Source organism: Glandiceps talaboti, chromosome 13, assembly GCF_964340395.1.
Source record: "Glandiceps talaboti chromosome 13, keGlaTala1.1, whole genome shotgun sequence".
Classification (NCBI taxonomy): Eukaryota; Metazoa; Hemichordata; class Enteropneusta; family Spengelidae; genus Glandiceps; species Glandiceps talaboti.
The window spans coordinates 6,925,815-6,938,517 of NC_135561.1; the positions used below are offsets into that span (position 1 = coordinate 6,925,815).

General features: G+C 37.0%; 2 protein-coding genes across 2 annotated transcripts in view; both read right to left on the reverse strand.

Annotated features, from left to right (window-relative positions):
* Window positions 1-6,056: 6,056 nt before the first annotated feature.
* LOC144444765 (aqualysin-1-like) lies at window positions 6,057-9,846 on the reverse strand. The gene is made up of 8 exons (XM_078134295.1): window positions 9,724-9,846; window positions 9,172-9,321; window positions 8,695-8,824; window positions 8,449-8,555; window positions 8,119-8,260; window positions 7,318-7,502; window positions 6,613-6,784; window positions 6,057-6,196 (listed from the first exon to the last, which is right to left on the reverse strand). Exons 1-8 carry the CDS (start codon window positions 9,844-9,846, stop codon window positions 6,057-6,059), a joined length of 1,149 nt encoding a protein of 382 aa, XP_077990421.1.
* Window positions 9,847-11,433: 1,587 nt separating this feature from the next.
* Window positions 11,434-12,703, reverse strand: part of LOC144445000 (uncharacterized) — a 9,310-nt gene continuing 8,040 nt past the window's right edge. Inside the window, exon 10 of the mRNA XM_078134550.1 lies at window positions 11,434-12,703. This exon is cut by the window's right edge and continues 903 nt beyond it. The gene's annotated coding sequence lies outside the window, so the exon portion shown is untranslated.

A 12,703-nucleotide genomic window follows, 5' to 3' on the forward strand; every position in this document is an offset into this window, starting at 1 on the left:
AATGCAGTTTAACAATTCTGCCTTGATGCATTAATCTGCAAGGCGTAGTGTCTAAAGTGATTGCCATATGGTCAAGGTCAAGAATAACCCAAGGATGTGGACATTTAGAATAATGCTATAATCTACAAACGTTAAGCTAAGATCTCATAATGGAGCTTGAACAACTGGGATCAGTCAAAATACATGAATTTTGCCGAAGATTCATCGACCCCAGCTGACAATATTACAACCAGCTTAGCTGTAGTGTTCCTTCACTTACCTTCAATGTAGCACAGTGAATGAGAATGACCGAGTGCTTGAAAATGTCCAGTTATATATAGTCTGCTAATTACTGACTTATCTACCAATTGGAAGTCAACTTAAGATTGGTAGGTTAAATGACGTCACATTTAATGTCACACAACTGGTACACCTGGTTCAATTTCAAGGTTTATCAATAAGTACAGATTAAGATCAGCTGAATCTATACATTTTGTAAGGAACAAATAATAAGGAATGAACGTCATGCTCACTATACATTACTAGTAGCAACTACAACTCTAGATCCACACCAGATAACACCTATTGCACCTGTTTACAAGTTATGGGAATGCTTTTACATTGACGAGAAGATGAACAGCTGAACTTTCACAGTTATTTTGACCTTGTATATATGTTTTCAAATCTAGTTTCATGGTACATGGATTGAAAAGAAAAGAATCTACTCAGTATTAAGCGGTCGTTGGGGTGAAGGGGGTGGAGGTGTTTTATCCTATATATATATATATATATATATATATATATATATATATATATATATATATATATATATATATATATATATATATATATATATATATATATATATATATATATATATATATATATATATATATAGTTTTGGTAGTCCTGGAACTCTTTCTTGTTTGTAACTCGGAGTTTCACGCATCGTGCGATCATCAGGCAACTGTTTTCTACTCTCTGGGTGTGCTGTATATATAGAGTGCAGACAATAGAAATATCATCACTATTGTCTATGTGTTGGTTGGTTTATGCTGTGTGTGTGATGGTTGTTATTGTGTGAGGTATTGGGTGCGGACAACTGGGTGTTGGCGGGTTGTTACATGTCGGGCTTTGATATTCCGTTAGTTAACGGGTTTAGTTTAGGTGATAGATGCTCTATTGAAGTTGGATAAATAAAACTTACTCTCGTGTTGGCATTTAGATATCAACTCAGTTCTTTTGTTTAGTGTGGAGTTTTTGTCTGCTTTAATAATGATTTTTTCCCCGGTTAAACATAGGCTGCATCGTTTTGTTTTATTGGTGTATGCTTGGGCTGTCTTGCTAATGGACCAGGTCCACCTCTATATAATTATTGCTTATTTTTAGTTTTAATGTATCTGCGTGTAAAACGTGCAATTACAAATGTCCTATCTGTGATGTAACACCATACCAACCCCGTTTTTTACTACGATATCACTCTGATAGATCAGTGGTAATACTAATGATTGACTCTGGCAAAGGAAAACTGCCGATATCGAAAATGATATAAGCTTATCGTGACCGTGACAGGAAAAGGCCCACGTGATTCGAGGTTTCTCGATGACGTATATCCTGTCTTTTGATATCTTGAGCTTAAAAGACCAGTAATGCCAAATCACTTGTACCAACATTTCAACACAAGATTAAACGATTGTTATCGCCAAAATTGTCATAATTTGATAATGACTCATCGTGGTTTCTGTCTTCGAAATTCGAATATCAATCAGATGTGAAGATAAGGGGGAAAATGAAAGATCTGAATGAAGTAGTAATGCTAAAATGATCGTTTGCAACAGAGGCGTGAAATATATTCACGTACAAGTATTTAAAAATATATTTGTGTTCGTTCAGAGGAGGAAATACGAATACAATAAGGAGCCTTGTCACTTTGAGGCGAAGACGAGTAGTCACGGCCAAGCAAAACCTTGTTTCGCGACTTCCCGGCTGAATGAAGAACGATATTGGAAAGAACATAATGCATGCGTATTCAAGCTTGATTTATGGGGACATAATGGCAAATTGTAAATCTTTTTGGTTCATATGTCTAGCACCTGAGAACCAATGACGTCCATGTGCGTTGTTCACGTGTAGAACTCCAAGAAAATAAACCATTGCATCCCCCTATATTGATTTTAAATTTTACAGACAAAGCACATCTCTGATATTTCACAGACTAAACACCACACTGATATTTGACAGACTAAATAGAACTCTGATATTTGACAGACTAAACATCGCTCTGATATTTGACAGACTGAAACCACTCTGATATTTGACAGACTAAACACCACTCTGATATTTGACAGACTAAACACTGCTCTGATATTTGACAGACTGAACACCAGTCTGATATTTGACAGACTAAACACCGCTCTTATATTTGCCAGACTGACCACCGCTCTGATATTTGACAGACTAAACACCACTCTGATATTTGACACACTGAATACCACTCTGATATTTGACAGACACAACATCGCTCTGATATTTGACAGACTAAACACCACTCTGATATTTGAAAGACTAAACACTGCTCTGATATTTGACAGACTGAACACCAGTCTAATAGTTAACAGACTAAACACTGCTCTGATATTTGACAGACTAAACACCGCTCTTATATTTGGCAGACTGGCCATCGCTGTGATATTTGACAGACTAAACACAACTCTGATATTTGACAGACTAAACAGCACTCTGATATTTGACAACAGACTAAAAAGAACTCTGATATTTGACAGACTGAACATCCCTCTGATATTTAACAGACTGAACATCGCTCTGATATTTGACAGACTAAACAGCACTCTGATATTTGACAGACTTAACATCGCTCTGATATTTGACACACTAAATACCGCTCTGATATTTGACAGACTAAACACTGCTCTGATATTTGACAAACTAAACACAGCTCTGATATTTTACAGACTAAACACCGCTCTTATATTTGGCAGACTGGCCTTCGCCATGATATTTGACAGACTAAACACAACTCTGATATTTGACAGACTAGACACCACTCTGATATTTGACAGACTAAACACCACACTGATATTTGACAGACTAAATTCCGCTCTGATATTTGACAGACTAAACACCGCTCTGATATTTGACAGACTAAACACCACTCTGATATTTGACAGACTAAACACTGCTCTGATATTTGACAGACTGAACACCAGTCTGATATTTTACAGACTAAACACTGCTCTGATATTTGACAGACTAAACACCGCTCTTATATTTGGCAGACTGGCCATCGCTCTGATATTTGACAGACTAAACACCACTCTGATATTTGACAGACTGAACACCACTCTGATATTTGACAGACTTAACATCGCTCTGATATGTGACACACTAAACACCACTCTGATATTTGACAGACTAAACACTGCTCTGATGTTTGACAGACTGAATACCGCTCTGATATTTGACAGACTGAACACCACTCTGATATTTGACAGACTAAACACCACTCTGATATTTGAAAGACTGAACATCCCTCTGATATTTGACAGACTGAACATCGCTCTAATATTTGACAGACTAAACAGCACTCTGATATTTGACAGACTTAACATCGCTCTGATATTTGACAGACTAAACACCACTCTGATATTTGACAGACTAAAAAGAATTGTGATATTTGACAGACTGAACATCCCTCTGATATTTGACAGACTGAACATAGCTCTGATATTTGACAGACTAAACAGCACTCTGATATTTGACAGACTTAACATCGCTCTGATATTTGACAAACTAAATACCGCTCTGATATTTGACAGACTAAACACTGCTCTGATATTTGACAGACTAAACACCACTCTGATATTTGACAGACTAAACACTGCTCTGATATTTGACAGACTGAATACCGCTCTGATATTTGATAAACTAAACACAGCTCTGATATTTTACAGACTAAACACCGCTCTTATATTTGGCAGACTGGCCATCGCTCTGATATTTGACAGACTAAACACAACTCTGATATTTGACAGACTTATGATCGCTCTGATATGTGACACACTAAACACCCCTCTGATATTTGACAGACTAAACACTGCACTGATATTTGACAGACTAAACACCACTCTGATATTTGACAGACTTAACATCGCTCTGATATTTGACACACTAAACACCACTCTGATATTTTACAGACTGAACATCGCTCTGATATTTGACAGACTAAACAGCACTCTGATATTTGACAGACTAAAAAGAACTCTGATATTTGACAGACTGAAAATCCCTCTGATATTTGACAGACTGAACATCGCTTTGATATTTGACAGACTAAACAGCACTCTGATATTTGACAGACTTAACATCGCTCTGATATTTGACACACTAAATACCGCTCTGATATTTGACAGACTAAACACTGCTCTGATATTTGACAGACTAAACACCACTCTGATATTTGACAGACTAAACACTGCTCTGATATTTGACAGACTGAATACCGCTCTGATATTTGACAAACTAAACACAGCTCTGATATTTTACAGACCAAGACTAAACAACCCTCCGATACTTTACAGACCACACAAAGCTGTGATAACACTAAAATGGCTTCTCATCGAAGACTCTGGCCAATGAATTAAAGGGTGAAAGTTTGTTGCATTTGGGTGGAGGTAGGTCGTATCTGTGTGGAAAGACGTTGCATTTTAGTGGACGTAGGTAGCCCTTGGATGGGTGGATGCGGGTTGCATTAGGGTGGACGTAGGTAGCGCTTGGGTGGTTGGATGCGGGTTGCATTAGGGTGGCGAATTTGTATTTGAATAGAAATAGGTCGTATTTGGGTGGAAATAGTTTTGTTTTTATGGAGGGAGGCACATTATTATTGATGGAGAAATTGTTGTAGGGCAATTTTGTATTTGGATGGGGCATGTTGTTTCCAGGAAGGTGGAGTAAAAAGTACATTTCATCTATTATACAGTGGATGTCTATAATTTTACGAATTACCATCTTGTTAAATACATGTGGTAGATTTTTGATGATCTAATACCAAGTCTTTCTTTATACCAATAACGGAACATCCCACCATTTATCCCTGGTGGAGGGTTACAGAAATATATAGAATGAATATTTAACTAATGATGTCACGTGAGCCAAAACACAAAACAGCATGGGAATCAATACGCTATATAGCCTACAGTACAAAAAACAATGAAAATCATCTATTATTGTCCCTGATTCTGAAACAATCCGTTATGCATATTGCAATCGTCACAACAATAGTTTTATCTACTCTACATAAATTTCTCTCATTTTCTTAACAAGTGTTTTCAAAAAATAAATATATTGTCCACTGTATAATGGAAACTTCGAAACATCTAGAGCGCAATCCTAAACCTTAATTCTTTCATTTAGATAGAGTACAGAACTCCCTCCCAGATAGCTAAGAAGCGAAATACAATGATTATTTGGCTCATGGATACATTCATTTTTATGAAGGAGACAAATCATTCATAAGGCCAGATTTTTTTGAAAGTGTCCACCGTCTAATATTAATTGAACAACTTTAGAATGCATAGTCTTAATACAACATTTGATGCCTTAAGCGTTTAATTTAATCTGTACCCGGCTGGTTTGGAGTTTTTATCAGCAAACTTAACAATTTTAATCGAGCTCAAAGCCTTTTTTTCGCATACTTAATTAACGTTTCCGGTATTGAGTAAACATTATCACCTTCACCACATAGTTTGTTAGCATGTCACTTTGATGAAATTAAAGCCATATACAAAGAGAGTTATTTCAAAATTATCATAAGCATCTGCAGAGTGATAAAGAGACACACACTTACAAAAAAGAGCAAGTAACGTGCAATGAGAGACAGTTTTCTAGTTTTGATTATTCTTTATTGAACACATTATCCTTTGTGTACATATGTGTATTGTACTTCTTAAATTTGTCCTTCGTGGTAATGTTCACATAAAGTGTAACATAACCAATAACAATTCATACAAACATATAATTCTACCGAGTCATCGACGACTCTCTTCAGTTGAATTGCTAAATTAAGCGATGTACAGGAGAAGGTTGGGAGATCCAACTCCTGGACGTGTGACTTTGTTGGCAGATGCTTCGGCCAGAAGAGTTGTTTTGATATTGTCTGGGCTCAGACTTCCATCGATACCGAGGAGAATAGCAGCAGCGCCTAATGAAGTGGAGGGGATGAAATACGAGGTTAGAAGTTAGAACAAATGTCGTGAAAACACGTTCTATACATTAAAGCAGTTGATGGAACTTACTACAGTATTATGACAGAACCTTACAACCTCACAACCTCACAATGGATGTTGAGGCATACATACAATCATGAGTGAGGTGGTGTATCCTCTTACCGCCTTTTTCAAGGTACACAGTGGTACATATGCAATAATAAACTGCATGTAATCAGCTGACTAACTATCCATACAATACATAGTTTCACAAACAGAATTTTGGTATTTCACACTTCCAATTAACATACTAACGTATCTCAGACAGCGTCAGCATAGTTTCTTATAGTGTCTATCTCCGCCATTCATCATAACTGAACTATTATAATATTTTCATATCAACTTAATTTACCAGCAACATGTGGGCAAGCCATAGAGGTTCCACTGATGGTGTTGGTAGCGTCATCTGCGGTGTACCAAGCACTGGTGATATCAGTACCTGGGGCGAACAAATCAACGCATGAACCGAAATTGGAGTAGGATGCTCTACCATCGTCATTGTCAGTAGCACCAATAGTGATGGCCTGGAAGAAAATTGACGAGCTAAATAAAATGGGTGTTTAGAAGTCAAGATGAGATTTTGTAAACATCTATTCTTCGATAGTGAAAACTATACAGATACTGACACATCAGAGATTCACAACACCTACCACGGTAATTGCTCAGCATTACAACTAAATATAGATAGATAAGCCATTTTCGACGGCAGGATACGACAACACATTACATACCCACCTACCTACCTACCTACCTACCTACCTACCTACCTACCTACCTACGTGCATGCATGCATGCATGCATCCATTAATTCATCCATCCATCCATCCATCCATCCATCCTTCTGTCCGTCCATGCATACATGCATACATACATACATACATACATACATACATACATACATACATACATACATACAATAGCAGTTTTAAGGTCTTGCGGCGTGCGAATATGTTTGTGAGGTCATGAGCGAAACATAACGACAGTTTGACGGCCAGTTGTTCACTGCAACATACACCAGTTATCCAGGACTAATCTTTGATAATAATCTCATACTTACACCTGCAGCTCTAGCTGGAGAGTAGTTGCAGGCATTGGCATTGCTGTTGCCTGCAGCAACAAGTGGGGCGTATCCGGCAGTGTTAAGACGATTTGTTGCAGCATCCATAGCAGCAGAGGCACTGCCTCCAAGGGACATAGAAACAACACCGGGTTGACTACCACCATTGGTGACTTGATCCATACCTGATGATATACATTATACAAGGAGGACAAAATTAGCATGCTGCACTATACTAAATATCACCGGTTATTATTTCATATTAGTATGTTAATTAAGTGCTAGAAGTTTCAATATGGTCCTTGGCCAAATATTGAGCCATCAATTTACTCTAGTCCCGTTTGCCAAGCTGCGAAAATAGAGACCTGCTGATGTTTTAGGTCAGTCCCAGGGGTGATAATGGTTTAGGTTAGTGCCAGGGGTAATAATGCTTTAGGTCAGTGCCATTGGATTTAAAGTTTGAAATATTTAATCTAATCTAAATATTTTATTGAAATCGTAGGTTTACGGAAAACTTAAATCTGTTGCTACATATTAAGTGTTGTGTTGGAGACACACACTATAAGCTAAGTGTTTAACTTTAGGGCATTTTACATATAAGAGTGTAAGGGGATATACCCAGATGTGTATATGAACATATTTCATTATGTTCAAGACAATATATTACTGTGTAGATAGGAATAATATGTTGATTCCTCATAAACTCGTGATTATTTTGTTAGTTACAGTCTCTAAAGTCACGTGGTTAAATTATTTATCCTAACTGAAATGGGCATTTGAAGGTAACATATCAATACTTACCGTCGACGATGGCAGAGGTTGAACCGAATCCAAGACAACTGAGTACACGGACAGCGAAGAGATTGGCTGCTTTAGCCACACCATAGGCAGCACCGCCAACAGTACCAGCACAGTGAGTACCGTGACCGTTACAGTCGTTACCCTGTGGTAGAAAAGTAATTATGATTCAGCTGTCGTTCTGTCTGTAGTAGGCTTCTTTCATACAAAACACCCCTGATTGATTGATTGATTGATTGATTGATTGATTGATTGATTGATTGATTGATTGATTGATTGATTGATTGATTGATTGATTGATTGATTGATTGATTGATACTTTAATTAACTTACAGTTCCTCCTAAAGCATCATAGAAGTAGTTAGCACGTCCAGCAAAGTCGTTGTGTGTGATACGGATACCAGTATCGATGACGTAGACATTGACACCAGCACCATCACCTGTGAACATCAACGGGGTAATTAGACCTTTCCTTTGTTAATACTAGTATATGAAATATGATCCGAAACACTATGTGCTTGACGATATAATTTGAGTAAACTATCAGGTGTTACTTAAGAACCAAAAGAGAAGATGTACCTCTAGGTGTGTAAGTATCATCCAATGGGAGATCAACTTGGTCAACACGATCCAATCCCCATGATGCAACAGCGGAGACAGTGTAGATGGCATCTTGTTCAACGTAGGCGACGCTGTCATAAGAACGAACCTAGTACAAAATATAGATAATGTAAAGTGGTAAGACACTTTGAAAGGCAGATAATATTTTATAGTATATAGTAACAGGTTTCAAATATAATGTCATTGTATTGATTTGCATACGTAATCAAAATTTTCACAAATGAATGTGTACGATACTCTGTATGATACTGGTGAAGACATCATGTAGTGGGCAGCATGTAGTGGCCCATGGGCAGTATGTAGTAGGCAGCATGTTGTATAGTTATCTTTGATGATAGCGATACATACTTTATGTCAATCTACAAGTTTTAAATACAGTCATTCTGAAATGTATTGCACCAATAAATCTATTTCCGACTAAATCACGAATCTCACCATGTTCAAGGCTTTGTTTCCCAACTCGGCAACAAAACCATTCATGCTCAGGAACTGTTTATGGAATTTGATAGCTAGATTTCTGTCTGTCATGGACAAACGTTTTACATTTCCAACAACGGCATTCAAATCGTTCTTGGTGGCGCTGTCCTGTAATAAAAATACAAAGTGGAGAGAAACATTATTATGAAGTTCTGAAAATTTATGTTTCTCTTTTCAATTAGGAAAAGTTCTAACTAAGCGTTGACTTGATTAACCTTTCACCCGATCGCGTGTTCCTAAATCCAATACTTGGAAAGTATGGTGAGTTACATATTTACCCAGTTTCTATATGACTGTATGAGATTATGGCAAATGCAGTCTCATCTCACGATGTTGGAAAGATAGTTAGCAATGTCTTAGTTAACGACTATTCCATGTACACTGGTACACATATAAGTTTAAAATGGGGAAATGCCTCTTTCAATCTTACTCTCCTTTGTACGATGTGTATTCAGTTAATATAATCACTAGTATTACAGAAACCGTGACGTAATGATAAAACTAACTTACCTTCAGCATAACGATGTAGCGTCCTGGAATAAGTTTGTCAGCATCGGCTTTGTGGAGAGGAGCAAGAAGTGGTCGAGCGTAGGCAGAAACTGCCAGAGCAAGTAACAATACAGCAACCTTCATTGTTGTGTGATTTTCGCTGTGTGTAATTAATAATAATAAAAACGATGACATACTTAACTTGTATGATGACAGATATAGAGATGAAAGTCAGTTACACCAATTTGATGCAAAATAGCCATTTTGAAACTGTATTTCCGATTAACTGTATGCAGGCTTAAGTCGTGGTTATTCAGTGACTTGATCTTTGAGTGGAAATGTCATGCCGATTTCACATAGTAACAAACGTGCCGAAAACTCTAATAACAGAATATACGTAGGTATGCAATGCCCTACACTACTGTAAACAGTTACTTTTCTCCATCAATGTCCATTTCAAGATGTAGATCGTACAACTCACGAAGCGCCGTCGTAGCTAACGGGTTTACGAAAGACGGGATACCTTAACTTACCTTCAGTGTTTAAACGGTGAACGAGAGTGACCGAGTGTCTAGATATGACTGAATATATACGGTCAGAAAATTGCTAACTTGTCGATTAATCGGAAGTCGACTTAAGATTGTCATGTCACGTGACATGTTCCATAACATTCACATAAACCGGTGCATCTGGTGAAATTACACGGTATTGTCTTTAATGCTAGATTAAGATACCATTTGTTGATTGTGTTACGAAATTTTACATCCTGGTTTAATATCTTAATATTATGGTCGAAGTGCAAGAATGTGTCAGATTACTAATAATGTTTCATATCATCGCCAAAATAAGTTTCAAAACTAAAATTTAGAGTGTGTTCCCTTTAATGTTATTTTTATTCTTAAGTCTTGTAACAATCTGCAAGTTTGGTCATTTGTCAGTGCGAGGGCTAGGGAGAAATGTATCTGACAGGTGTATTTGATGCCACTCATGTTGATGTCTGTCGGATTTCCGCCCTCTGTTGTCGGCCAGTGAAATGTTGGAAGGTGTTCTGTTGGTTGGGTGCAAGTATCACGCCCTTTCTCGTATTACATTGTATTAGAGTTATCTTCTCTCACTAAAGAACGATGGTAGTGCCTTTAGCTTAGCAACGTCGATATACATGATGGCAATGCAAGTAACTCGAGTAGAAACGTCGTCCAGCTCGATAAAAAAGCTACTGAGATTGGATAATTTTATTGTGACAGTCTGACTATACTAGTATGACAAAATTTGGTACCCGAATACTTTGACACTTTTAATCCACTGACATGTCTGGAAAACTATACCTTGTTACAATGTATTTGCTACCGCGCAAAGAAAATGTAGCTATGTTTGGACGTTATAGTAAGATTTGATAAAGCAAAATGATGATTTGTTGTTCTAACAAAGCTAAGTATTAAAGTTGATATTGAGGTAATGGTAACTCACCTTAATTTAAGTCAAATGTGTTATATCTCCCATCCATACCCAGGTTACATTTTTCTCTCACTCTTCTACACAAGTACATATATTTTAGCCGCTTGGAAGCAGCGTTGAAAATAATGAGCTTATAGGTTATAGAAATTTTACAATCGAAAGTTCTCTCTTTATTGTCAAAAAAATATTGTCGAGTATTTTTTTAAATCGATCAAATATATTCAATTATATCTATAATACAAACCAAGATTTTCAATGTTTACATCATTCCTTCAAAATCATTAGGTCTGAAAAATATTGTGTGGTTCCGATTACGCTCAATTTAAATCTAAGGTAGGGTAGATAGATTTTCTTTGTTCATGTGGCGTTTTCCATATGGTCTCTGTGTTATTGGTTTCTTCTCATTAGATGTACAGCCATTTCAGATCGGAAAAAGCAGTGATATGTTGTCTTTTTAACTTGATGTCAGTTTCTACATATATATTTCTTGGGAGACTTCACAATTTTCGCGATTTATTTTATTTTCCTCGAATACGTAAAAAAAGTTTAGGGTCGCGGTAGTGAAAAACTAGGTGGGGTCAGGTAACCGGATTCAAACAATATTTTTTAGGCCTAACAACGAATCAAAGTGGTTTATTTGTAAATTTTCTATTTCTAGACGTACAAACGAGGTTTGATTGTGATCCTGATCTCTTTAATCTGGCAGGCTGACTACTGTTTTAACATTAAGTCTGTCTGATCTCTGTGAATACTCTCAATTAAAGAAATACAAACAGTCAAAGTTATTGTAGACTGACTCTTCGCTGTTGTGTCATATTCATTACACTGAAATGGTTATCAATAGTACACTAACTAATCTTAATATTCAACTATTGTTACAACCCATAACACCAAAGTAAAACGTGTTCTGTATGTACCACAATCATTTACAGCATCCATACCAAGTGTAGAAGTATACTGTATCATTTGCTAATTGACCACATTAGAAAAACCGCATGTTGGGCTTGTAAATAAACCAATTTGAAAGAGTATAATTTTTACACTTGATAGGAATGCTAAAAACAAGTGTAGCACATAGAGAAAGTGCTTTATTTCAGTGTTACTCATTGTAATAATGTTGTGTCACGAATATACAAATCCTGGCAGCCCTAATCTTCACACTGCATAGCATAAACAAACGATGTTACTTTGTCACTAGGGGGGACGGGTTTGTCCTTGAATGAGCTAACTTTTGTCCCAGTGTGTTGGTTGGCTAGAAAGAAACTGGTATTTGGTATTGCTGGAAAACTCTGCAAATCTGTATATTGGTGAAACAAAACAAACTCTTGAGAAGCGAATGTACCAACACTGAAAACCGAGTTGGTGGCCGCGTACAACACCGTTAATAACTGTAAAATTACTCGCGGGCTCTCATTGTCACATGACAATTCTACTCTGTCACGTGTCATCAACCACCTGTCACTAGATCATCATTTGGCCTGAAGAAGCCAGGATAGGGCGTGAAACTGTTGCCACTTAAAACAGCAAGTCCAGTAGGATAGAGTGT